The 26,806-nt window shown below is 43.4% G+C and overlaps 1 protein-coding gene across 1 annotated transcript; it reads right to left on the bottom strand.

Moving 5' to 3' along the window:
- myo10l1 (myosin X, like 1) lies at positions 1-25,809 on the bottom strand (the record flags this gene model as incomplete). The annotated part of the gene is made up of 43 exons (XM_079286130.1): positions 1-105; positions 563-754; positions 857-1,033; positions 1,369-1,719; positions 2,243-2,366; positions 2,482-2,618; positions 2,747-2,954; positions 3,043-3,191; positions 3,356-3,504; positions 3,910-4,030; positions 4,108-4,265; positions 4,392-4,586; positions 4,930-5,072; positions 5,392-5,447; positions 5,669-5,762; positions 5,865-5,960; positions 6,099-6,203; positions 7,065-7,206; positions 7,329-7,452; positions 7,640-8,473; positions 8,597-8,897; positions 9,004-9,110; positions 9,230-9,356; positions 9,536-9,660; positions 9,742-9,822; positions 10,209-10,311; positions 10,610-10,692; positions 10,792-10,860; positions 10,963-11,055; positions 11,308-11,374; positions 11,943-12,043; positions 12,147-12,293; positions 12,386-12,504; positions 12,588-12,717; positions 13,302-13,408; positions 13,656-13,740; positions 13,862-13,875; positions 14,027-14,151; positions 14,433-14,567; positions 15,021-15,208; positions 16,546-16,704; positions 25,356-25,454; positions 25,726-25,809. 43 exons carry the CDS (start codon positions 25,807-25,809, stop codon positions 1-3), a joined length of 6,309 nt encoding a protein of 2,102 aa, XP_079142256.1.
- Positions 25,810-26,806: the final 997 nt, after the last annotated feature.

Here is a 26,806-nt window from a genome sequence, read left to right as displayed (position 1 = left end):
TCACCTGGCCCAGGAACTGGTTATGCTGGTCGCTGACATGGTGCTGCAACGTTTCTTCACCACCATGTTAATGTAGGCTCTCATGATTTTGGTGATCTCCCCAACCTAAAGAGAGAGACGAATGCGGTGGGTTAATATGTGTCCTGATTCAGTGATAATTTGATGGCAAAATTAAAAGAGGTAATACAGCAAAAATTGGCATCGCATTTCCATAAAGTTAGTAGATTCACAAGAATATTTAAAAAAAAGAAAATCAAAGCAGCAGAAGCCGAGACCTTAAGGGCCTCAAAGGAGGCAAATATAAAAAATATAAAATAGCAGGTAAAATCACAAGACAACACATAAGATACGGCTGAACAAGAAGAATAACAAGAGTGTGATGAACCACCAACTTAATGATTTTATTTACTTTCAGAGTCGGATCCGCATCAGGTCAAAAGATAAATTAAGTTATCCAACATTTTAGAGACCAAACAATTATTCAGTGATGGAAATAATCTGTAGTTGTAAGGATGAAGAAAAAAAGAAAGAGATAAAAGGTAAATAATGAAGAATGACTCACCAGTGGCGTCTCAAAGAACATCTCCCTCTCATCCACGATGACTTTGTAGGTACACGGCTGTGAAGTCCCAAAGAAGGTGATGTGTTCGTACTGGAAGGTCTCCAGTGGCTTCGGTTCACCTCGTTTGTACACTGACACGTTTTCAGCACTCACACTCAGCCACAGGTCATGAGGGAAACCACCTTCTTTACACTACAAAGGCAGAGGAAACACAGGAGAAGAAAAAATAAGTTTTTTGTTTTTTTGTTTTTTACAAATCTCTGTGATCCATCATTTCCTCTATTGTTTTCTCACCTCCACATCAAACAGAGTAGATCCATATCCAGGCCACTCCTTGATAATGCTCATGTATTTCAGCATGGCCTGATGCTGAGGCATTCCCTGCAGCCGGGTCCACTTCTCCAGAACACTGGTCCGTGTGGCCGACGTCTCCTCCTTCACCCACATCTCCAGCATCTGCTCCTCCTCCACCTGCAACAACATGGGTCAGAACAAACTATCAAACTATCAATCAGACGGTCAGTCAGTCAGGAAGCAGTTTCTTGCGAGGTCCATCCGCCATTTAGCAAACCAGACGGATTTGACTGAGCTTATGGGAATTCAGCAGAATGCATAAATCCATCACATCGTGTCACACTTTGCCACCAACTGGAAATGATGTGGATGGTGTAAAAGTATGGATGTCCAATTCAGTAAGCTCTCCTGAGTGTTCTCTGACTATAAATGATTTGAAACTTGCTTGAGTTGTGTAATCCTTGTGTAGCTTTTTGTTGCAAATGGGCTGAAGCTTTACTTCCACCACTGACCTTCTGCTTCTTCAGGGACCCAGTCTTGAAGCTTCTCCTCAGGGTGCCGTCCAGGAAGCTCGGGGTCCTTCGTTTCTCTGTCCCTCCCCCGACGACTCCCTGTAATCCTGCCGTTCCTTTCCCATCTCCTGCTCCTCCTCCAGCTCCTCCGGACCCACCTGCTGCCCCGACGCCCGGCTTGGTGGAGTGGATGATGCGATTGCGGAGACGTCCGATTGGATAAACGTTTCCCAGGGTCCACCCGGCCCTCCCTGCCCCGTCGCAGTGGAGATACTGGAGACGTAAAGCGGCCAGGTGCTGCAAAGTCTCCTCTGAGGCCGGGAAGTGACCGCTTATCAAAGACTCGTGAGCCTGAGAGACAAAACAAGAAAATGACAGTACAAGACCTTCACTCTGTTCATTTTGCAGCAGTGTTGGGGTAGCATAAGTAATACGATGAATTAATTACTTTTCCCACTACAGAAGTGAAACATCACTTCATTTATCACATATGGTGAACAGAGGTAACTGAACTTTTGTGCTTTTTGGATAATTATTCCCTTTTAAAATGTCAAGGCCAATACATTTGCTTTGATATCATTAATATAAATAAAATAGTTAAAATTGAATTTACAGAAAGAATAATAATATTACTCACATCAGTTTTCTTGATACAGCCCTAATTCATTTTGTGTCAATCCAGACACCAATCCAATCCAAACACCTCTTTGATACAAACCTATATCGATTCGTGAAATGAACTCAAGTAATCGCTCGTGCTATTGATGTTCAGAGAGAAATACTTGACCTTATTTAAATTGGAAGAAAAGTGATGAGCGATTAATAACTGGTTCCTTCTGTTCAAGACAGTGTTGTGCAGTTGTGTAAAGCTCACCTGCTCAAACATGAAAGCAAACTCCACTCCTTCTTTTGGCATGCTCTCTACATCCAAGAAGCAGTAGAGCTTGAAGTAGAGTTTCCATTCTCCTTCCTCCTCCTCTTCTTCGCTGCCTGCCAACCTGGGAAAAATACAGACACGGGTCAAGTAACCGCATTGATTAAAACAATCCACTAGCCCGTTGGAGATCACTCTAAATATAAAGCCTATATGACACCTGACAGCGATATACATACCTCTCAAACTTGGCCAGAACATCGGCCACAATCACTCTGCTCTCCAAAGCTCGGTCTGTGCAGGCGTTGTGCTCAAACAGAGAAAACAGGTTCTTGCTCTCCTCCATGGCCAAACCTCTGATCAGCTTCTCCACCACCTGCAACATGAAAAACACTGACCAGTTTGTAACAGCACACCACAATTCAAGCACCAGCTCTTGTACCGCGTCTTACAATCAGTGAGAGGAGGACGTGTCAGTTTGTGAGAGTGTATTTTTATGTGTACCTCTCCAGCTGTGGTGTGTGAATTGATGGAGATCTTGCAGGAGCCTCCTCCGTGGCAATAGACGGTGGTGCTCATCTCCTGTCTCACCAGCAGGGCGGCGATCTCCTCCTGAGAGGGAACAAACTCTCGCGTCTTGGTCTTCTTCAGGGATTCCCCGACGAAGCTGGTGTAACGCTCGATCTCCGTGCCAGGATAACGCTCTCGTACCCTGAGTGGCATCATATTTAATACACATTTACTCTATGATGGATTTATCAACAACAACAAAAAACACATTCCATAAAGCAGACACACACCTCTTGAGGTGAAAGCGGAGGTATCTGAGGATGACTCGACTGGGCAGGAAGGTGCAACTCATGCAGGTGAGCAGATGCCAGTGTGCCCGATTGGCTGGACTGTTAGGCTGAGGCACATGATTGGTCTGCTTGATCACCTGACAATATACCTGAAACACAGAAATGGAGTGCTGTGAGATTCAATCAATGTTTAATCAACATTTGATGGCAAACAAACATGTCAGACTTCTGACGAAACATACTTATAATAAATCTGTACACTTTATTAAGTGCTATTTGCTGTTGAGATGAGAGAAGACACTAAAAAGAGTACCTCGTCCCTGAGAGGGCGCAGGTCCTGGCAGGTCTGCAGGATGCCCTGAATGATGGGGACCGTGTCTGCCAGCGTCTCCATCTCCTGCAGTGAGTTGAAAACTCGCACAGCCTCATCCTGCAGACTGGCATAGCCCTGCTGCCTTTGAACTGCACACAGACAAAGATAAAAAAAAAGGTGAACAAAGACAGAGAAGAAGAAAATGTAGCTGTAGCTCATCGACATGACCAGAGATGACAGCAATAAAAAGGACATCAAATGATTAATGTGATGATTTAGCGGTTTAGAGTAATTAAAAAAGGACATATACTAGAACTGATATTCAGCAAATAATTAACGAAAGTCTGCAAATTCTTCTTTATCTTTGTGCTGGCAGGAGCAAAAGATATCTTTTCATTTGCACATACATTTAAATTGAAATGTTTGGTTCTGACCTGCAGAGGGCAGTATCACGTACGGGAGCTTTTAGTGCACACGGAATGTGAAAGGAAGAAGACAAGGAATAAACAAAAGAAGAAAAATTTGAAGTTCATTTTTAGCTGAGTTTTACTTACGGCTGGGGACCTCTCCGTAAGGGAGCGGCAGCAGAGGGGAGTGCAGCGGATGCTGAGTGTATCTGAGGATGGGATTCCTCCTGTACATCTGCTCCACGATGTCTGGGTTCACACTGTTCTCCTGAGAGGACAAGAAGAGGTCAAATTCAACATAGGAGTCAGTGTGTGTTGCTTGCTTAATAGGTATGTGTGTTCTACCTTGATGTCTCTGATGAGCTGCAGAGTCGGGGTTTCTATGGGGGTCTTGCTGTCTATGACTCCCTGTGCGGCAGCTGTCCACCTCATGGCCTCATTCAGCATCTTGGTGTAGAGGCGGTAGGAGTGCTTCCTCCCGTACACAATGATGTTCCAGTAACCTGTGAAATGAGGACTCAGTCAGCAATGTAAAACCGGAATTATCTCTTAAAATGTAGTCGCAAACCTCCGACGTCTAATCCTGGATTAAACCTGCCCTTGCTGTCTTTTCCCTTCTCTTTCCCTACCTGTCTCCCTGTGCACCCGCTCATCGGGCTGAATGACGGAGCAGAGCGAGTTAAGGACCAGAGTTCCCATCTTGGAGGAGTTTCGCTCTGAGCTCTTGTAGTAATCCAGGGAGTTGTGGGTCAAAACAAACCAGCGCTTCTTCAGCTTCAGGGAGGTGCTCTTGGCATTCGTCTTCATCTCCTTTTGAAGCCAGCCTGAAAGGTGACGAGTCAGGAAGAGAGAGGGGAGGCAAAGTGGAGGAAAGATGTAAAGAATCTGTACAGGATCAGCAGAATTATGCAATTATTCAACGTCAGCATTTATCCCCAAGGCTATTTATATTGTGACGAAATCTCATATTGAGATATTCTAAACCAAAATCTGTGTTCCTAAATAATCCATATTTTTATTTAAATGGTAAGTGTGCTATATTGTAAAGAGAATTCCTGTCTCTTCTACGGCCCCAACAAACTATTTAAAACATCTGTGTTTTAAATAGTTACATGGCTGATAATAAGTCCACATTTTATTTTAAAAAGTGATGAAATGAGTTTTCACCTCTGACGAGGAACTCCTGGCCGTCTATCCTGGCGTCTCCTTTGGGTTTCTGCAGCAGACTGATCCAGTGATGCATCTCCTCCGGTGTGTCACTGTTGCAGTGGATCACTCGGTTGGCCGTGATGATGACAAAAGAGTTGGGCCTGCAAAGGTCATATGATGGTTTTTAAATAAAAAAGAAACACCTTAACATACGTCAGGACACTTAAGGGTTGTATTTAAGCGATAGTGATTGCATATTGGGTCTTCCAGTTTTTCATATATACTTTGAGATCAACCAAGGATCAGAACAATCGTTAGAAAGAGCTTTTTTTCTCACTCATTTGGAGGAAATTCAAATCAAAGCTTATCTTCTGATGTCAAATTCAATCAATTTGGAAAATGTGAAAAAAGAATGAAATGGTCCTCGACATGCAAAGTGAATCAGCATTTCCTTTTCTTTTGATTGTTGATCCAACTCACCGATCAGGGTTGTCTGAAGCACAAACAGAGTCGATCAGCCCCACGTCAAGAGTTCCCTGAAGAACGACAGGAGGACGAGAACAATTTTAAATGTGAATTATTGGTGCACTATTGCTTCTACATGTTAGAAATGATAAAGTTATGTAACTCAACACAAAGAGCTCTTAACTTTCGAGAGACTTTTTTTTTAACCTTTGTGCCTCACTTTAAAAAAGTTGCTCTGGTATCCCTAGTGGACAAAAATATCAGCGTGAAGTTGTTGTTTTTAGAGACTGACCACAGCGTTCTTTGGGTTGGCCTGCTCATGGGACATCTCCATCAGCTGCTCAGGAGTGCACACGCGCACTTTACTGAGCACATTGAACCACCCACTGCACAGAAACAAAGAGGAGTCATCACAAGTTTGAATACATGACTCTACTCAGCAGCCGAAGTAGCCGTTATCTACAAAGTCACTCGAGTCTCCACCACACCTTGCATCCTCTGGTGACTCAGCAAACACCTGATAGGTCCTCTCATCTGTCACAAGGTTCAGAGCGTTCTCCTTTTCATGATTATTCACTATCTCCCTGTAAAAACACAAAAGGAGCACGTCTCAAACATGCAGATGTATAGAAAGACAAACGGTGAATTAGGGGTTGTGTGTGTGTGTGTGTGTGTGTGTGTGTGTGTGTGTGTGGGGCACTGGAGCTTCCTAGTAATCTTACTTGGCAGCTCGGATGTCGATGGTTCCCTTCAGCTTCTCCTCGCTGTCGTTCTCGTAGTACATCAGCTTGTTGTCCCTCAGTACAAACCAGCGCATCTTCCAGTTCCTGAGGTAGAACAGACACAATGAAAACAAAGGCCAAGACAATCCATTCGAGACATTACATCGGTTCATGTGACTCTATAACTGATGCATGCACATGTTGGACTTCATTTCTATCTGGAAGACAACGTGAATTAGCTTCTTACATGTATAGAAGGGTGGAAGCAACTATACACAAAATCTATGTAAAGCTTTATTTTGATGCACTTTAGGATTGTATAGTTAAAGTAATCACATTTCCTAATGTTGAAAATAAAATATACATTCATAAAGATAAATTCCAGGACCTGGAAAAAACTAACTTTTATAGAGTTTTAGTGTTTTTTATCCTGAGTCATGTTTAAATTGTATGGAAACAACCTTGTTTGTGTTATGTGCCATTTAGAGTTTAGTTAGTTTATCTTTTATTTTTTCTGCATGTCCAGGTCCCACATTGGATTCAATTTGTGTATTTTGTCTAGATATTCTTCATTTTCTGGTTCTGTGAATATTTTTTCGAGTAGGTTGCTTATGATAGAATAAAACCAAAACAAGCATAAAACAACATCCTTTCTTCTGTAAAAATATTGCTCTTTTTTTCTTTTGACTTTTTTGAAGTAGATTAAGTAGAACCAGGACTTGAAAAGTAAAATCTCAGTAAAGTCAAAGTGCATCAGCTTTGACAGGGACATTGAAGTCTTCCAGCACTGCAGAGGACTCAAAGCATTGGGTTAGATACACATGTGATCCCAGCACCTCAACAGGACACGAGGACTTTTTCAACACAAGACAGATGGTCATTCACATCAAAATTGTACTGGACAGCACTTCCAACAGAGATTGTGATTCAAAAAGCATGCAGGCTGCACTCAGTAACAACTACAACAACCTCCGTGAGAGAGTGGAGAGGCCTCCTCCCTTCTTGTGGAGCCAGCCGGACTTGAGAGACTCTTGTTTGGACCGGAACCACATGAAGGTTTCATCCTTCAGCACACACCAACGCCTCCTCCATGGGATCATCAGACCAGCTGAAGGAGCAGAGAATGAAATTACCGTCATGAAAATGCATTTTAAAACTCAAAAGGTGGAGATGCTTTTCACTTGAGCATGAGATCGTCTGAGTTAATAGTTTGGAAACGCAGATGCCCACCCTTCATGTAGAGGTAGCCATGGAAATACGGCGGTCCATTTCCATTAAGTAGGGTCACTCTGCCATTAGTCACTTCTTCATCGGTGTCCATCATGCCATCGTGTTCATCGTCACTGTCTGCGTACTGCAACATCATACGATGACATCACTTGTTTATTTTAAATAACTACAAGTGAACAAGAAAAAGTGCATTGCATTATAAGATTTTCTATATACTGAGTACATTTTTTTAAATTTGTCACTGCATACATAGCTGCTCATACATATCTGCGTGCACGCGTGTGAGGATGCGTGTGAGTGTGTGTCCTCACAGAGTCGGAGCTGCCTCTGTAGGACTCGACGCTGGCGTTGGTGCAGGTTGACTTCCTCGGGTGCTCTTCGTCTGTCACGGTGGTGCTCCCGCGGTTGCTCCCAGATACGGAGCTGTCGTCTCCGGCGGTGATGGAGCCCTCCTCCTCCTCCTGGTCGTAATCTGACTCGGTGTCGGCCGGCATGCTGTAGATGGGCTCCTCCCCGTCCCCCAGGCTTTCCACCATGCTCACCTTCCTCTCCGGGTCTGCCATGGCTCCATTTTTCTTCTCCACCTCTCCTGGGGGAGGTGGCGGAGGGACAAGGGAGCCATCTGCAGGTGAAGGGAGAGGAGGGGGAGGAATTCCAAGAACAGGTGCACCGTCCGTGGGCAGAGGAGGTAGTGCAGGGGGCACTGTGCCCTCTGCAAAAGCAGGCGGAGGAGGCGGGAGGTGAGCAAATATATCCTGATCGATAGGAGCGTCCGTCTCAGCAGGAGGAGGGAAGTCGGGGAGAGGGATGCACTCCTCCTCGGCATGAAAGCCCTCGTCCACCTCTTCCTCTTTAGACGCACCCCTCGTGGCACTTGCAGATTTTGGAGCTTTAGCCTCCGCAGCAGGCTTGGCTGCGGCTGCTCCCAGCGAAATGTCCACGCCTCCGAAGTTCGAGAGGTCGATGAGCTCCGTGGCCTTGCGAGACGCCTCCTTCTTCATCCGTTTGAGCTCAGCATCTCGGCGGAGTTGAAGCTCCTGTTTGGAGGACTCGCACAGCTGGGACACCTCGTCCTCTCTCTTCTTCTGCAAGCGCTCGATCTCTCGCTCCAACTGGAGGATGTCGTCCATCTGCCGGGCCTCACCCTAGATGGGAGGAGAGAAGAGAAAATGGCAGATTAAGCACCAACATTTGCTTCAATTAGTAAATCAACGGGAAAAGGATAAGATGCTAAATCTAATGTTTTAGAGTTCAGGGAGAAAACGCACTGAAGAAGAAGCACTGTCCTCTGACGATTTAGCCTTCTCTGCTCCTTCCTTCGCTTCCTCCTGCTCCCCTTCGCCCGCCGCCTTCTTCTTCTCCTCCTCGTCTTTCTTCTTCTCTTCTTCCTCCCTCTTCTGCTTCTCCTCTCTGAGTTTTCGAACTCGCGTACGCGCCACCTGACCTCGCCGGTGTTTCTGCAGCACCAGCGTGGCCTTACGTCGCTTCACGAACCGTCGGCGTTGGATGTGCTTCCTGAAGTGCTTCTGAAGGGTGACGACACTGGCGCGTACACACTTGAAGTGCTTCCTGTGGACAGAAAAGGGTAAAACATATTTAACAAGGTGAATAAGAACTTGCAAGCAACATTGTACAGGAATGCCAACAATTTGAGTTCCTATTAGGAGGGTCTTACTTGGCAGAGAAAGTGAGTAGGTGGGCTCGAATTATCATGGCAGCTTTGCGTCGGACTTCATCTCTGTCTTTCTCTAAACGCTGCTCAAGAGACTCTTTCATAAACACCTGCAGAACGATGGTGAAAGATTAACCATGTATTGTTACAAGTGGTAGTGGTTCAAAACTTCTGTCATAATAGCTTTGTGATGTCTGAAAATGTGTTGCCAAAAACCACTAAATCTTACCTTGGTCTTGCCTAACTGCCAGTCTTTCTTGGTCTTGTCATATTTGAGGAGAAGGGCTGTGCTTCTCTTCTTAGCATCTCCTGCTGCTGATGCTGATGATGACTTCTCTTTCAGAATGATTTTATACCTGGCAGGCAGAAAATTAAGAGGACACACTGTGAGAGACAAGAGAGATCTCAGCAAAAAAAATGGGTACAAATCCAGACACTTTTACCACACACACACACACACACACACACACACACACACACACACACACACAACTGAGATAAAAGATGAGATAAAGGTAGATTTAGAGATGCTGACCGAGAGACGAAATCTTTGAAAGTTCTGCGGACGGGGAACCCGGCCCGACGGATCTTCACAGTCTCCAACATCCCAGAATACCTCAGCTGGTTCAGGACAACTTCTGGGTTAAACACACTTGGATTCTAGAAGAATAAACGACACAGATTGTAAATTCATTAGGAATCAGCATTAATGTGAATTTGAGAACTGAGACTGAGACTGACCTTTTCCATGTTGGGCTTAATGCAGCGAATGAAGAAAGGGTTGGCTACACTCAGAGAGGCCATGAGAGCATGGAGGGAGTCCTGAGAAGACAGAGATGGGAACATATTAAAATGTGTGTGTGAACATATTAAAAAAGTGCATTTCTTGAACAAAATGACCATAGTAACTCCTTCAATGATCATTACATGTAACAAGTTCTTATGTCTCAGTAGGGCTAAAACTTAACTCATTTATAGTTGAGTGACCGACAAATAATTATTTGTTATATATCAAAGAGAAATGCAAAAATTCACTGTTTCCAGTTTAAATGCATGGATTTGCTGATTTCTCTGTTTTATATCACTACAAAGTGAATTTCACAAGTTTTGACACTTTAAAGTCGAAGTACTTCATTGTATCTATCGCTATTCTTTAGTTACTTTGTTTCGAGTTGATCGTATCGTCTCAAACTGCTTGCATCGCTCACCCTGAACTGGGAGCTCACGGTGGGTTTGCGTCTGGCCGTTCCCATCTTTTCCTCATTGTTCCTGCTGCCAACCTTCTCAAACAAGTCGTAGATGAAGTCCAGTCTGAGAGGCAACCGAAACATGAGGGATTACACACAGACATTATATCAGTGGAAATACTAATGATGATCAAAAAATCGAATCAAATCAAAATAGTATTGCTTGCAGGTGAAAACATTTTGAATGATAGGTTTTCATCTAACGTCATTGTACTAGAACTAATTTGCATCAAAGATTCATATCAGCTCAAAAAACTCAAAGCATATTTTTCTTTGAATGACATGAACGTATTACTTAAAACAATCTCAGGACTTCTAAGAGTTCCAACAAACTATTCATTGAATGCATCTGAATGCCCTGCCTGCTGTCCTTGAGCATGTTTAGGATGTCGTCTCTGAAGGTGTCTCTGTTCTTCTCCAGGATCCCTTTCACGTCGTACAGGACCTGCCAAAGACAGACAAGTTCATCGTAGCTCTCACAGACTTCACTACGATTACAAATACAGTGTGTCGATATGAAGTGCATCAGTTGTACACCACTCACCTCCCCGGCATAATGTTTAATTCCAAACTGATGATCAGCGAGTCTGGGCTTGACGTAGTACGGGTTTGTCTGCAGAAAACAGGAAAACGGCACAACAAAATCAAATACAGTGTGACGTTTAATACCAGCAGCGGCTCAACAATATTTCTTTTTTTTAAACTAAAGACCCACAGAGTGTCTGCTGTGCAACTTCTCCAGCAGAGTGAAGTCTGTTCCTTTGGGAAATCGACTTTCTTCATTCACAAGTGCCAACAGTCCCAGTTTCTAAGAGAGAGAGGGTAAAAAACATCCGCTTAATGCATCAGCACCACTTTCTCAGACATTCGTCCAATATGATTCGATCAGTTTCAGAAGTCTGAGGCGGCAAGCACAGCCTTTATTCTAACCGACGTCCACCAAACTCTGATTGAGAGAACGCTGTTAAATTGGTGCTACAAAGATTTAGAAACATTTGATGGCATTATTACGGCTCTCAACACTGTTCACGCTACGAGTGACGACGTATCAATTTCCTACCTTCTCTATAAGGTCGAGACACTCGGCATTGTCCATCCAGTCTATTGCGTCCCACTGGACACCTTCCCTGTGGAGAGTTAACCCAAAACAGTTAGTGTACACATAGAAAACTAGTGTACAGTATTTCATTGAACAAAGAAAAAATATAAAGGAATATAAAAGATTGCGTGGTTATGAATGTACCAGCCAACTAATTCTGTTTCTTTACATTTAAACTCTTCTTGCAATGTCATTTGTAGCTCTATTTAGAAACAGATAGTCATTATTATTATTCGTATTATTCGTATTTTTGTTATGATTGTTGTTGTTGTCATGATTACAACCACCTTGAGATTGTCCTTAATTTACTATTCATAGGAGCAGACATAATGATTTGCATATTTGGACAATGGTTATAGTTTTAAAACATAATTCTGTTCATGTGGTGACACAAATTTATATTTGTATTGTATCTAGATTGATGTTCGGACCTAATGTTTGTATTTGATCCCTTAAAGTTGTGTTTTTTTATTTTTCATATTGTTATATTGAAGTTAATAACTAATTAAATCCCTGACAAACCAACTAACTGGTAATATGTAAGTATTTGTCTATGCAGGTTTGTAGATAGATATACTGTATATGCAGAAGTTCACCTGTTGTACTCTAGCTGCTCCAGGGAGAAGATGTGCTTGTTGAAGTACTCCTGCAGTTTCTCGTTGGCATAGTTGATGTTAAACTGCTCAAACCGATTCACCTGGAAGCAAAGACACATAATCTCATACAAACATCTGCATGTGTGGATGAGAACGAGTGACACTTAGAAAACAGCTTCCCGCTTAGTAATTCAAAGTTCTGACCTCAAAGTTCTCAAAGCCAAAGATGTCAAGGATGCCGATGGATTTAAAGTTTTCCTTCCCTTTGATCTTCTGATTGATCTTGAGGATGATCCAGGAGAAACACTGGGAATATAATGCCATGGCTACAGAGTCCCGGGAATCCACGGCCTGTCGGCATGAAAGAGCATGAGTGTGTCGGGAAGAGCCAGAGATCAATCACAAGGGGGGGAATAACTGTTATTTTATATGTGTATGCCGACCTGCTCTATAGTGAGTGGCGAGCAGATCTCCTCTCCTCTGAGGATTATGGAGCGCTGAGTCAGGACTTCAGACAGCTGGAAGGCATCCAGGCCCAGCAGCTCACTGGCATTAGTGACCACTGAAAGACGGACAAAGGCAGATGTCACTACTGCAACACATCTTTCCAAGTTTTCCTTTTCCTAACTCAAGCCGTGCACTGACCTTGCTTGGTGGTGATCTGGGCTCCTCCTGCAGTCATGAACTCCACGTTTCCCAGCTGTAAAACTCCTGACAGCAGCTTAAACATGTCTCTGATCTCCTCCTCTGTGAACTCCAGCACCTTCAGCGCCTCCTACACGCAGGGAAATGATATGAGGTACTACCAACAGAAGAGGTGCTTTTATCACTTTTTATCTCAGTGACTGCGAAGATGAAAAAATGAATATAGTATGGTCGCAGATTCTGTATAAATGCACTGACTTAGAGAGGTTTGATGAATGGTGGTTCTAATTTCAGATGTACAGACAACGCTACACTCAAGACATAAATCATTTTGACATCAAGATGCAATGCACGGACTTCCTGTTTGTGTTACAAGATAAAACTCCAAAGAAGACACTTTAACGTCTAAGGCGGGGTTCAGACTTCGGACATTCTAGGGACATCATGTCTATCAGGTGTATTTTATGTTGTGCTATTTGCAAGCTGCAAACATCCCCTTAGTGTTTGGAATTAGGTATCTATATATCTTCAGATCACGATTACATTTTTTGTCAGCGAAGCTATTGTCTAGTGTGGCTAGTGTAAACCTAGAAAGTCAGCTCGGATTACAAAGAACTTGTAGTTATATGGATAGTTTTTAGTTTGATCATTTCAGCCTCCAGAGCAGCTAAAACTTAAATCTACTTGACAAAGAAAGGACTCTGTCCCACTGACCATAACACTGTTATACAGTTCTTTGTCATTCAGGCTCTTGTCCTTCACACATCCTGATTGGCTGAGGTAGTGGAAAGATTCGGGAGGGTCCTCCAGGAAGTAGAGGCCTGATGGAGAAAATACAATAAAATGTCAGCAGGGTGATATTGGGAGAGATGCACATTGCGATACCTAACTGCACGTCTTACATAGATGTAGTCTGGAGAAGTTGCTGTGAACTTACACAAACATGCTTCAACTGATTAAAACAGGATCTGCTGCTTCATATCTTTTTGTATCGCCAGTTTGTATCGTGAATACTGTTTCACATCGAAGACACTGTTGATATTTGAACATCCGTCTTCTTTTCCTTACTTTTATGGTCTTTGTTAGCTCCTGCCAGCAGAGCGTAGAAGATGTGGTAGTTTCGTTCTCCAGGGTTTTGTCGCACCACTCGGTTCTACGGCAAAATCAATGCAGCAAAGCCACCATCAACATTTCATTATGACTCACAATGCAACACTGACAAATCACTCCCAATGAATTTAAACTTGATATGAGCCGGCTGCAGACGTGGTTACCTTTTCCAGTAGATCTGAACGGTAAAGAGTCAAGGAAGCAACAATAAAACTGAGTTCTTCGCAAACATACTCCTTCAGCACATCTTGTTATTCAACAGTAATAGAACAGAAATGCTGGTATATTTGATACAAATGTACATATTTCGTACATAAGTATGAGGATACAGTCAATGACGCAGCCTCCCTGGATGTTGCCGCCCTCAGAGAAGTGAAGTTGGATGAATTTCCCAAAGCGACTGGAGTTGTTGTTGTAAACAGTCTTAGCATTACCAAATGCTTCCATGATCGGACTGCACAGAGAGTAAAAACCTGCAGTTAGTGCCTTTTGTTTCGTGTGCATTTAACAGTGTACGCAGGATAGAATATAGTTCACCCACCATGTGCTGCAGAGGCCATTCATTACATGTTTCTCCAAAAGCAACATTATTCTACTCACTTTCACTTGTCTCTACATCTTTTGAATTACTTTAGACTTGATGATGGGGGCTTGACCCAAAATACTTTGAAACAGCTCTGACAGTAATTGTAAAGGAAGAGGAAAGTGTCTCTTCTTCATTTTGCACATCTGTACCTGCTCTGCACAATGGCCTGCTCCACTCGTGTACTTTTCTCCGATGGAGGAGTCCCGGCTGACTTCTGGCTCATCACCGACAGGAACTGAAGCAACAGTTTGGTGCTCTCCGTTTTTCCTGCCCCTGATTCACCACTGGAGTATACACACACACACACACACACAATTTAATTAAATACACTGTGACATTCCCATGTCTCAACTGGTCTGGTTGTTTAATTGATATAAAGGTTTGACAGCTTCAGTAATACTGCATTAAAACATACAACATCTGAAGTGTAAAAAATGTAGCTTCATGCTAAGCTATTCATGCTCAAGCAAATAAGGCAGACATCCAAAGACATTAAAAAAAAATGCATGCGCAACTCTGGGTAAGCAGGACAGTAGGAAGTGTTGGATTTTCTAAAAACGGAACTGCCCTCTGGCCTCATGCATGTTTGGACAGGCTGCAGTCCCCTGTGACACAGGATTTAATAAATGAATGGACTGATGGCTCGGGAGATAGACTGACAGATGGACAAAGTATGAATTAGAGGTAAACCAGACTGTTTAATCATCAAAATACCCGCCTCCATGCTTGAAACTCACCTGATGAGGACACATTGACTGTCGTGGCGTTTCCAGATGCAGCGGTAGCATTCATTGGCCACGGCAAAAATGTGCGGAGGGAGCTCCCCTATATGGTGCTTGGAGTACAAGTCCACTCTCTCTGGGTCGTACAGACCTGAGATCTGCTTGTAGGGGTTGACGGCTGCCAGGATGCTGCCGATATTAGTCTGAATGGAGTAAAGAAGCAGCAATTTAGGTTCCGTCTCTGCGTCATTTTTGTTTATTTGTTTCTTTTCTACAGTAACAGTAGTAAGACATACGCAAACAACACGCTCTCAGAACACCCACAGTATAACTATGTGGAACTTTAAAGCAGCCTTGTGTTGATATTAATCTGGACTGGAGGATAAGGGAACACATCAGGGTGGAGATCTGATAGTGGGAGTGACGAGTGACAAATCACCAGATTTTTATTAGAAAGCTGAGGTCAAATCAGTGATATGATAAGAGGAGGGAGGCTGGATTCCCTTGTTGAGCTGTTTGTGCTGTAACAGTCACCTTGCTTTTTATCCCTCTGCACTAGAAACTAAAAAAAACTTGAAGTCAGCATGCCTTCCATCGTGTCATGTTACCCTGTCTGAGCATTTTGTGTACTACACTCATATAAAACTGTGCTGAAGGACACATATGCACATAAATGCATGAGCACACAGTGACACAGAAAGCTGACCCACCCAGACAGGGTAAACTCTTATGATCAGCTTCAGTGAAATCCATGCGTGGACAATATTTCATCATCTAGATTAGGACACACTCGGGGAGGATGTTATTGGTCTGTTGTCTGGTAATCGTTCCGGTTTCCAGGCCTTCCAGATGTCTGACTTTCAACTCACCATGAACGTGATCAAAATTGACTCATTTCAATTCATCTCAGTATCAATTTTGTGACCACAAAAATGAATGATAGTGTTTTCATTTCATCAATGGTCATGGGTGAGATAAACTCCCCAAGGCAACGTGGGTAATGGAGTTTTATGGGCATGGGCTAATGCTTCGATTCATTACAGACATAAACGTAAGCAAATTGTCACAGCAATTCATTTCTGTTGTAATTATGGAGTCGGTTGTTGGATCCGAGAAAGACAACAGAGCATTTATACTACACTGTATTAGATTTACAGTGTTAATGTACAAAACCAACAAGAATCATGCATGTGTTGGTTCATTTGTTAAGTGTGTTGCATTGAAAGTGTCATTATTTGTCATCACAGGTGTCGCCAATTCAACCAGGATTAAAATAAGAATTACAACTTTAAAGACGTGGAGTTTAGTTTGTTTGTTCTTTTAACTCTCACTTCATAAGCTTCCCTCTTTTCCTATTTCACTCAGAGTAGATGTGTCTGATAAGATGATTTGTGTTTCCCCCCTAAACGCCTCATGCATGTAAAGATTACTGGAGTACACCAAGACACAAACTTCATGTACACAGTACACACACTTGGCCACGTGCATACACCCTCTCACTCATACTTACAAACACATGCGTCTGTCAGAATGCACTTACATAGATGTTATCCTTCTGGTAGCGCTGGTACAGGTTGTGCATGATGGCGGCCTCGTGCAGCTCAGCCAGTGCTGACATGTCTTCCACCCCATCGATGCTGGACTGGTCCATAGCGTACACCCGCTCCCTGGTGAGCTCCGCCTGCTGCAGGTACAACACCTGGAAGACAACAAGATGTACAGAATGTCACTTATCATCTCTAAATTTGTTGAATTACGCAAGTTACATTAGGTACCCACTTTTACTTTTACCTCAGTCGTACACGCAAACTTTACAAAACGAGTGAAGAGGATCTACGTGGATCTGGCAACGGCAGGCAACCAATGTCCACAAGAGACCCCAATTTCCCAAAAAAAATCAAGGCACACTGGCATTTGACGGTGCAGCAGTCGTCATATCTTTTTACATCGTTTAAATTGTCTCGTGAGATTAGATCGTTCTTGAGCTTGACTGATTGTAAAACCACTGAACCAGGTTGGTGACAGACACTCAGTTATGGCTGGTGTTCTGTGTGTCAAGACCACTTCCTGTCTTTACAAAAAGATTTAAACAACTAAGATATAATGTGTTCATTAGTGAGGTGCTGGTAGGCGACTCCTCTGGTTGCAAAATAAGTTTGATTGTGAAGAAGTCTACGAGTCTCACTTGATTTATTACCTCACTAAACATTGTGAACATGAGTTTATGCTCTCAATCACTAGTTTCTAGTCTTCTTCAATACAGCATGATGTCCATTTGGTAAATTATGGTCCTGTTTCGATTAAAACAGCCGATAAAGGAGGGTATGTTTTAGGGTGTGGCTACCGTGTGATTGACAGGTCGCTACCGCTACCAGAGCTGTGTAAGGCGTCCCCACGTCACTCCTCCGCAGTCCAAATATGGTCACTGACGTTCACTCGTTGCAAAAACCAAGTTGACCACCGCCAAAATCCAAGATGGCGAGGGCCAAAATGCCAAACTTGAGCCTTGAAAAGCAAAGTCCACAAAGCAACGGGTGACACCATGACGAGTACCTCCACTTCTTAAATACAGTCTTTGGTATTAAAGTGAGTTTTCCCTTTAATGTCACACGCTGAAGCTGAGTGACGTGCTGTGCTGTATTGAGATTGACTGCATTGCATTAGTGTTATGCTGCTGTTACTTGGCATTGTGTGTGGTCAAGGTCAATTGAAGAAAAAAATGAAATGAAAGGTCAATGAAATAGTTGAGTTGCAGCGGTCATGCTGCTTATGATGCCGATAATAAATGTGCCTTGATCAGAGTGAGGAGGAACAAAGATTAAAAGAGAAAAAGATGATTCCATTTTTAGCCAATTGTGATGCAACATGACGAAAATGCACATGATGAGAATACAGAGCTTCGTGGCTCTTCTTCTCACCAGACCCCAATCTCATTTATCTCATCCATCGCCATGGCAACTGGAGAGCAGGGGACAAGACGGGTGGGGAACCCGTCTTTGGGAGGAGAAGAAGAAGAAGAAGAAGTAGAAGTAGAAGAGAGAGAGGAACAGATCTGACCTGGCAGGGCATGACAGGTGAATTGCAGCCCGGTGTGTATTCATGTCAGACACACACACACACACACACACACACACACACACACACACACACACACATGCAGCGACTATGATCTTTCTCTCTTGCATTGCACACACACGAACACACACACACAGATAATCAAAGTAATTATATTTCAGCATAAAGGTCGTTCATTCATTTCAGCAAAATCAACTTGTCTAAGAATAGAAACCACGGCCTTTACAGAACTGCGTTGTTAATGTCAGCTCAGTCTCACAGCCAGCCTCCACCCTGTTGTGTGTGTGTGTGTGTGTTTGTGTGTGTGTGCCTGTGTTTATGTGTGTTGCTGTAACAGATGTGTTGGGAGTCGGTTGAGTGTGGCAGAGGGGCCTGCTGTAGGCGTTCAGACATCTTGTTCTTAAATAAATCTATTTCACTCCAGTAACTGTGTCTTCCACGGCACAGAGCTGTTGCGTGCAGACGGCTCTCTCAGGGCCGCAGCATCGTTTGCACGTAAAATGTTTTTTGCACTCCTAACCTTCTCTCTCTTTTAGAAGTAAATGTCTTGTTGCTGTTGATAAAAGTCCAACCCATAAAGTCACTAACCTTTCCCCACTCACTCAGCTGTGATGGAATGACCCAATTACCCCTCGTCCTCCATTACAGAGACCATAACTCATGTCGCTGTCTCTCTTCATGACCCCGTCCACTTGTGTCTTCACCTTTTTAAAAGCGTGGTACTCAACAAAGGCGCTGACATGTTACCCAACAGCAATTACTTATATTCATGAGTGTTTCAGGCGGGGGATCAATATCAGTGGCCATTACTTGTAGCAAATGTGCTAAAACTAGGCTGCATATGTTTCTTGATTTAGGTTTAATTTAAGCTATTATTTGTAACAATTCAATTTCACGCAAAGTTTATAATTCAAAATGTCAGTCATGCTTTCTGACAGCGGTACAGAGACGCTTTCATACTGACTGTATTACATCCAGACCAGGGTTCATTTCTGTATCTGTGAGAACAAAAAGACTCCCTCAAATTACATCGAAGTCTATTAGTTACATATAAGGCTTTTCTCATTATTTTCTCACCCTATTAAAATCTCTCTCTGCCTCTCTCGCTCTCTGCATGCCTTCATGTCTCAGACATCTCTTCCCTGTCTCTCTCATCCTGCTTTCCCTTTGTACGTCACTCCTCTTTCATCCCTTCCCCCTCTTTGTCATTTCTCTCTCTGTTCTCTCAATCTCGTCCACCCTCACATCATCCCAGCCTTCATTAGTTTACCCCTCTCTCTTCTGCCTGCCCCACGCTGCATCTTCCACATTTCAACCTCCTACGACTTCCTTTTTCTTCCTCCAGCTCTCCTCTTTAACTCCTCAATGCCAGTTCCTGAAACCTCCATCCTTATTTCTGATGGGCTCCTTCAGCTTGTTTTCGTTTTTTCTCTCTGGTCTGCCTATCTAATGCACATGGATGCGTGTGTGTAGACCCCTGCTGGTAATTGTAAGGCTTATGGAGAGCCATGTCAATCAGAAAGTCAGGCGTGCCTTTGCAATCCAGGGTAAATTATATGTGTTGAATGGAGGAAGGACACTAGGACATCTGGAGGCCTGGGTCTTGGTTGTCAAAATTCATCTCCACTTGTCTTATTTCTTTCCATTTAATGTAAAACTCATAATGCTCGGTGGCAAAGGATAATCATTATCAAGGTTATTTTCTCTCAGTTAAGAAAGCTCCTTCCAGAGTCACAAAAGACATCAAACAACGGTTTTCACAGGCTGAGTAGAACTCCTCATGACGAGTAAACTCAATTTGATGTGTAAAATCTGTTTAGTGCCTTTAAAGAAGGATCTACCTCCAGTGGTGAGCTCTTTGTAAATAAAAGAAAACATGGACATTAAATCACAAGATCAAATAAATGCCTTGGCAGCAGTTCTGGGTTTTAGAATTGCTTCTAAGGCCAAAGATGCTTTCAAATACAAAGGCCTTTAACGGCAGATAAAGCAGACGTGCTGCACTAAAATCATGTGGGACAACCCAGATGCAGATGATTCAGAGAGAGGAGGGATGCTATGAAGTGAGAAAGTATGTCAGTGACTGAAATGAAACGCAGCTGAAGTGGAAGAAGAAAAAAAAGGTTTCCATCTTCGTCTTCCAATGCCCTCTGGTGGGTTTCAACACACATTCTGTGCTTCTTGGTGCACATTAACACACATACACAGACAAACTATACTGTATGTGAAGACACACATGCACACAATAAGTTTGACTACCCAGAGAGTCTAAAATGGGATACCTCATGGTCAATAATTCATTATTGTAGAGAGGAAAGACATGGAATTAGTGCGAGAAAAACATGAAGAGAGACAGACTGAAAGGGAGAGAGAGAGAGAGATAGAGAGAGAGAGAGAGAGAGAGAGCGATAGAATGAGAGTAACGCAGAAGTAGAGCATGGTTAACCAACTCTGATTTGTCTGTCTGGGGGCGACCGTAGCTAAGTGGATAGCAGGGCCGTCTTTCACTCAGCGGGTCGGCGGTTTGATCCCCGGCTCTGGCTCTGCTAGTTGTGTGTCGATGTGTCCTTGAGCAAGACACTTAACCCCAAAAAAATTGCTCCTGTAGTTGTGCCTACGGTGTAGAAATGTGATTGACTCTGAATTGTGAGTTGCTTTGGATAAAAGCATCTGCTAAATGACTGTAATGTAATTTCTCTACAGTGAAAAGTTGTCCTTGAAAACTGCATTTGTTGGGGACAATTTTCAGCTGTGGATTAATACACATTTGGTACACTAGCGAGTCGTTACATGTGTAGGATTAATTTAAAATAAACAAAGCTCATGGTTATCGTAACGGTGGTCTTGGGATGTATGTGTCATGCCAGTTCATCCAATAGTTTATACTGAAATAAACTATTGGATGAACTGGCATGACATTTTGGAAAGATTCCCAGTCCCCAGAGAATGAATCCTACTTTGATGATCCCTTGACTTTTTTTTCAAGGGATCAGGGAGAGAGAGGGAGAGAGAGAGAGAGAGAGAGAGAGAGAGAGAGAGAGAGAGAGAGAGAGAGAGAGAGAGAGAGAGAGAGCGAGAGAGCGAGAGAGAGAGAGAGAGCGAGAGAGAGAGAGAGAGAGCGAGAGAGAGAGAGAGAGCGAGAGAGCGAGAGAGAGAGAGAGAGCGAGAGAGAGGGAGAGAGAGAGAGAGAGAGAGAGAGAGCTGTGTGCAATTCACTTTATCTTTAAACCAAAGTGGTATAGTGAGCTCATTTGGACTGGACTGGAATATTGGAAACTGTCAAACAAAGCACATTTCTTCAGTTAAATGTGCTAAATTCAACATTCCGTGTGGAGGCAACCTCTCAATCATAGATAAGCTCTGAATTTGGAATTTAGCACCTTTAGGTTAAGTTACTCTCCAGTTCTGATATAACCAATGCAGCATCTATGCTAACTCTTTAGGAGCTGCTGTTGTATTGAAGGAATAGTGCCTCTCCATGTCGTCACACACACCTAAACAACAGCCGTAGCTGCCAGTAGCTCCGGGATACTGTTTGGTCTGAGCCACTGTGGTTTGGACACAAACTCATTACTTAAAACCTGGCAAAGTGGATTTTCGTGAGATCTCTTGATCCTGCGATTCCGCGGTTCTCGTGTGATTGTGTAATATCATTACACATCATGACATCATTCCCCTTGTTGTTTCTTTTACCACTGATCTGGTACATTGGATTGGGAAGAGGAGGTTAAAAACAAGCTTAAACCCTGTTAAAGCCTTCTTTGCCCCACAGCACCCACTCAGCAGTGGGGTGTGTGACACCTTCCATATGTCATCATCCTCTAATATTTAGCAAAGCCACACTCATCCCATCCCTGCTTCATTTTCCACAGATAAGGGACACTGCAGAGAGACAGGGATGGTGAGAGACCGACAGAAGGCAAGAGACGAGAGAGATTCAGTGTTTGTGTGTGCCAGAGTTAATGTCATTATCTGTTACTAAGCGAGTGAGTAACTACGGGGTCCTCAGAGGGGTAGGAATATGAAACTGTGATGAGGAATGTGGGTCACGACGAGATCACACAGCAACATCAACTTGTGTATGTGCCAAATCAGACAAAACAAGTGTTTTTTGCACTTTTAATTAGGTGCATTTGACAGTGTGTCAGTATTTCTGTGTGTGTGTGTGTGTGTGTGTGTGTTCAAGTCCAAAGTCATTTTGTGTGTGCACGGGGAGTAAGGCATCCCTGCAGCATATTCTGCGCTCGCGTGAGCTTTCGCTGCAGCTTTCACGCTAGCTACCGAAATCCAGGTCGCATAACACACACCGTCCATGAGTCATAACGTAATGTGTGTGTACACGTTGGTGTGTGTGTGTTGTTTAAGTGTATGGATGCAGGTGTGTGTTACTCTTGTGTTGTCTTCTGTCTGTATCTACATATTTTCCCATGTCCGGTTCATGCTGTGTGGGTTTAAATGTGTCCTATAGAGATATACATTGGAACCTGATGCTAACTCTCTTTCTCTCTCTCTGCTAAAGATCTTTGTCAGGCACGGCATTTCCTTAACATATTTGGTTATCAATACAAATTTGGAAATATGAACTTTAATTAATCATTAGTTGGTGATTAAGTCTGTCTAAAAATTTTTTTTTTAAATAAAACAAATATCCGTTTTAATATCCTGGAGCCTAAGGTGACGTACTCAAGTTGCATGTTTTGTCCGATCAACAGTCTACAACTCAAAAGATATTCAGTTAACTGTTATATGACACGAGGTAAAGCAGCAAATCTTCACAAATGACAAAGTGGAACCAGTGTATGTTTTAAAAGTAATCAATTAATAAAAAACTGTTGCCAATTCATTTTTTTCAGCTCTACTTTAATATACAAGCGCAAGTCATTTGCAGCTCTGTTAACAGCAGAATGTTCATTCATCATATCTTAATACCATGCATGTGCTCTATATTTATCTGCATCCACTTCTTTGCTGACCCAGTTTTACTCCAGGTTAATTCACGTTTTCTCTTATCGAATGCAATCTAATCATATTCTAAGCTGCACAGACTTAAAAGGGAAAGGTAACACCTTGGTCCACGGATGAGATGTTTGTGTATGATCCAAGGTTTTTACAGATCCAATGCGATTGGTTTTACCTCTTGTTTCATCGGCTGATTTTATCAAGGTAGTGACTTAAAGAATGATGCAAATACAGGCAAATTAAATGAGCTTCCTGCACAGGAGGAAGATTGAAAGCATAGAGATTGAAAGCAGGTCAGAGTAGAAATGCAGCTCCTTTACATTGATAGAAGAAAGGTGAAGTGGTTAAAGCATCTGTTAAGGATACCTCCTGGAGGCCTCCCTTTAGAGCAGATCTTCCACCAAGGATCTATAAATCAGCCAATATATTGGCTTATATATTGTCATGAAGGCTTGCCGTTTTGCAGCCACAGAATTAGTAACCCAGAATTGTTAATGTGGTGAACTGGGTCAGGGCCTGTAGATTACAGAACCAGAGTGACATGGCAGCTGGGAGCAGAACATGAAAAAGGAACAAATAAAACAATCTCCAAAAAATAGCCAAATGCGATTCAATTTAGCATGTTTCTTTTTTTCTACCAGCCACCATTGCAGCCTCGATTAAAATGCCTCGAGGGTTCAGGAGGCTCTTTGGATATTTGGAATTAAAGCTGTATATATGATCATGGGAACCAGGGGCAGAGCAACAGGGAGTGATGGGGAGCCTGGGTCTGTTTGCACGGGTCAGATCCTGTTTTAACAGGCTAAAGTACCCATCCTGCTGATTCTCGATCAAATATTCACCACCTCCTGCAGAGCTAACAGTTAAACACCAACCGCTAGCAAAGAGGGAGGGCAGAGGGAGGCAGGGAGGACTGGATGGGGGTTGGGGAGGTTAAGGACATTCATAATCCAGAGCAAAGAGAATGCCTGCTCCTGTAACCAATCCTATTTTGGGAAAGGCCTGTCTCATCCCGCTGTGTCCCCGATCAAGAACGGCGCAGCAGCTACACCGAAAGACGATGCTTTTAGAGCAGCATTTGGCCATTCTTTGTCTTCGTTCCATTGTACATCTGTGAAGGAGAGCCGAGATGTGGGGGTCACAGCTTTGGGGGTAAAAAGGAAGGATTGAGACTCTTGAATTCGGGCCACAGAAGCAAGTCTATTATTAGCTCCGTCTAAACGCTGCCAACTGGAGCGCATGTTATTGTGTGTGTGCCAAACACATCAGCCATAAAAAAAAAACATTAAATCCAACGTGTGCATGTTGCTCTGATACAGATTAGTTGCGCACAGGCACACACACACACACACACACACACACACACTCATAATGAGATTTAAACATTCAATTCCATTATTTTGGCTGGAGGGTTGGTGTTAAAGGGCCGGGGCTGGAGCAGACGACCTGGCTTTGCCATTCGTCTGACATCCTGAAATGTGCATTTGTGCTCCCATAATGCTCTCCATCTATTCTAGCTCTCCTCCTGAGGCTGAATGTGTGTCAGAGATGAATTTTGTATATATACGAGGAGGAAGAAGAGGAGGAAGGAACTAGGACAGGAAAGTGGAGCATCATGTCCAGGAGTTTCTATCGATCCACGAAGGAGCGGATGAACCTGCACAGCTGCTTCACCTCCACTATGACCTTTATCTGAAAACGAATGCAGTCAAGATGACATATAACAAGCAACTACAGCAGCTTTCATTCAGAAGTAATCTAATGCTGATAGTGTTTAAGATCATTAAATGTGTTTGCAGTCTGTAGAGTGTTTGCAATTTGCTTCTGTTTATACTGTTTACTAAAAACAAAACAGTCCCCTGCACATAAATAATTATACAGTTTTCATGGGGAAAACCTGTGTACCTCTAAGGCCCCAACCATGAACAGCAACACCCGCGGTTTGAAATGAGCTGCAACCGCACCAGCAAGGAGGGTTTCAAACTTTTACCAACAGAGTCTTGTTTCAACAAAAGTTGACTACAAAAGAGGGGTTATGAATACAGAGTGCAACTTGTTGCTGTTTGTTGCTCCAGCGCTGTCAGCTCCAGCGCCAAATGTTAGCTTCGCTGGCTAAACTACGTCTGAAACAGGCGCTGGTACAACCTGCTCTACCGTTGAGTGTGATTGTCAGCAGCCGTGCAGGAGAGGCGCTAGGTTCGCTAGGTTTGTAAAACTCAACTATGACTAAAACGTACACTTTTTATTTCTTTGACTTTGTGGAAACGGGATATTTTCTCATCACACGAGACTCGTATATGAGGTGAGGTTTCTTACCTCTCCATAGTCGGTTGTGACGACAAGCGTTCCATCTCCGCAGGAGTTGACCGTGGCGGGAACCAGCTGCTCCTTCTCTCTGACCCAGACACGGGCCCCCTGGATCACAGACACACACAAAGACTGAATTAAAGCAAACAGTGCGAAAAAAGTGTATTTGGTTACGCAAAGTGCCGACTAGAGTGGAGGTCTTAGCCAATGTGGTGGAGTCAGAGTTAGAATTAAGCTACTACAGTCTGTTGTTTACAGTTGACTGTCAGTAGATTAAACGTGGTGCTCAGCAATAATCCGACATTCATACCTGCTTCACGCCATGAAGCTAGGCTTGAACTTTATTCTTTCAACAACTATTGGTGCCACACTTTGTTACCTTAGAGCAGAGGCTGTCTGAGAATGAGCACACGTCTCCTCCTAGCCATTTGGAACAACTATGAACCCTTTTGATTTCCAACATGGTTCTACAACACACGGTACAAACTAGTTCTGTTCAAGCATAACCCGACCCGTGTGTTTGTGTTGGGGGGGGGGGGGGGGGGGGGGGGGGACTCAGGGTCAGAGGAAGTGTGCTCCTCCGAGACCTTTCCACACAGACAAAGCCCTCTTTCACAAAGTCACTGACCTCTGACCTCCGATCCCTAAAAAAGGGGCACAGCATAGCAGAGGATGGAAAGAGGAGGAGACAGAAAAGGAAACAAGAAGAGGAGGCAGTCAACAGAGCTACTGAAGTACTGTAAAGACAGGAAATGGACCACATGTCCTCCTATAAACTTGTACAATTTACTGTATTGCTTTGAAATGTACAATAGCATGAGCTCTAGAGCAGGGATTCCCAAAGTGGGGTGCGCGCACCCCTGGGGGTGCGCGAGCTGCCTCTAGGGGGTGCGCGAGAGGAAAAGTGTAATGGCGGTCTGATGGTGTAATAATATTAAATATTAAAAAAAAATGTAATTTTAATTTAAAAACTGTCAGGTGGGACATCTGAAGCTATCAGTCGTAAAAGAGGAGAGGGACAGAGAGAGAGAGAGGAATCGGAGGCGAGGGGAACGGAGAGGTGCAGCACAGACAAATCGGGAGCACATCGGCCCATCGCGGAGTCAAGGTGAAAAAGAGGAAACGAGAGTGAGCATCAGACTGGGGAAAAAAAGAGGAAATATGATGAAAAGTATCTGTGTCTGGGCTTCACTTGGATTGGCAACGCAGATTCCCCAAAGCCACAGTGCGTGGTGTGCAGTGAGGTTCTGGCTAACAGTCTGAAGCTCTTATTTACGTCACCACCTGAACACCAAGCATGCCAGTGCAAGTCAAAAGCCCTTTACATTGTTTATATCAAAATTGGAGGAGTTACAAAACAGCCAAAAACAGCTGCAGTCTCATTCATGTGTTGGGTCTATAAATGACGCACTACGGGCTTCATATCTGGTTACAGAATAGCGAGAAAGGGGCTACCGCAC

The sequence above is a fragment of the Melanostigma gelatinosum genome (assembly GCF_949748355.1).
Source record: "Melanostigma gelatinosum genome assembly, chromosome: 16".
Lineage (NCBI taxonomy): Eukaryota > Metazoa > Chordata > Actinopteri > Perciformes > Zoarcidae > Melanostigma > Melanostigma gelatinosum.
Note: the sequence above shows the minus strand (reverse complement) of the source record. Positions and strands in the feature narration are given on the sequence as shown.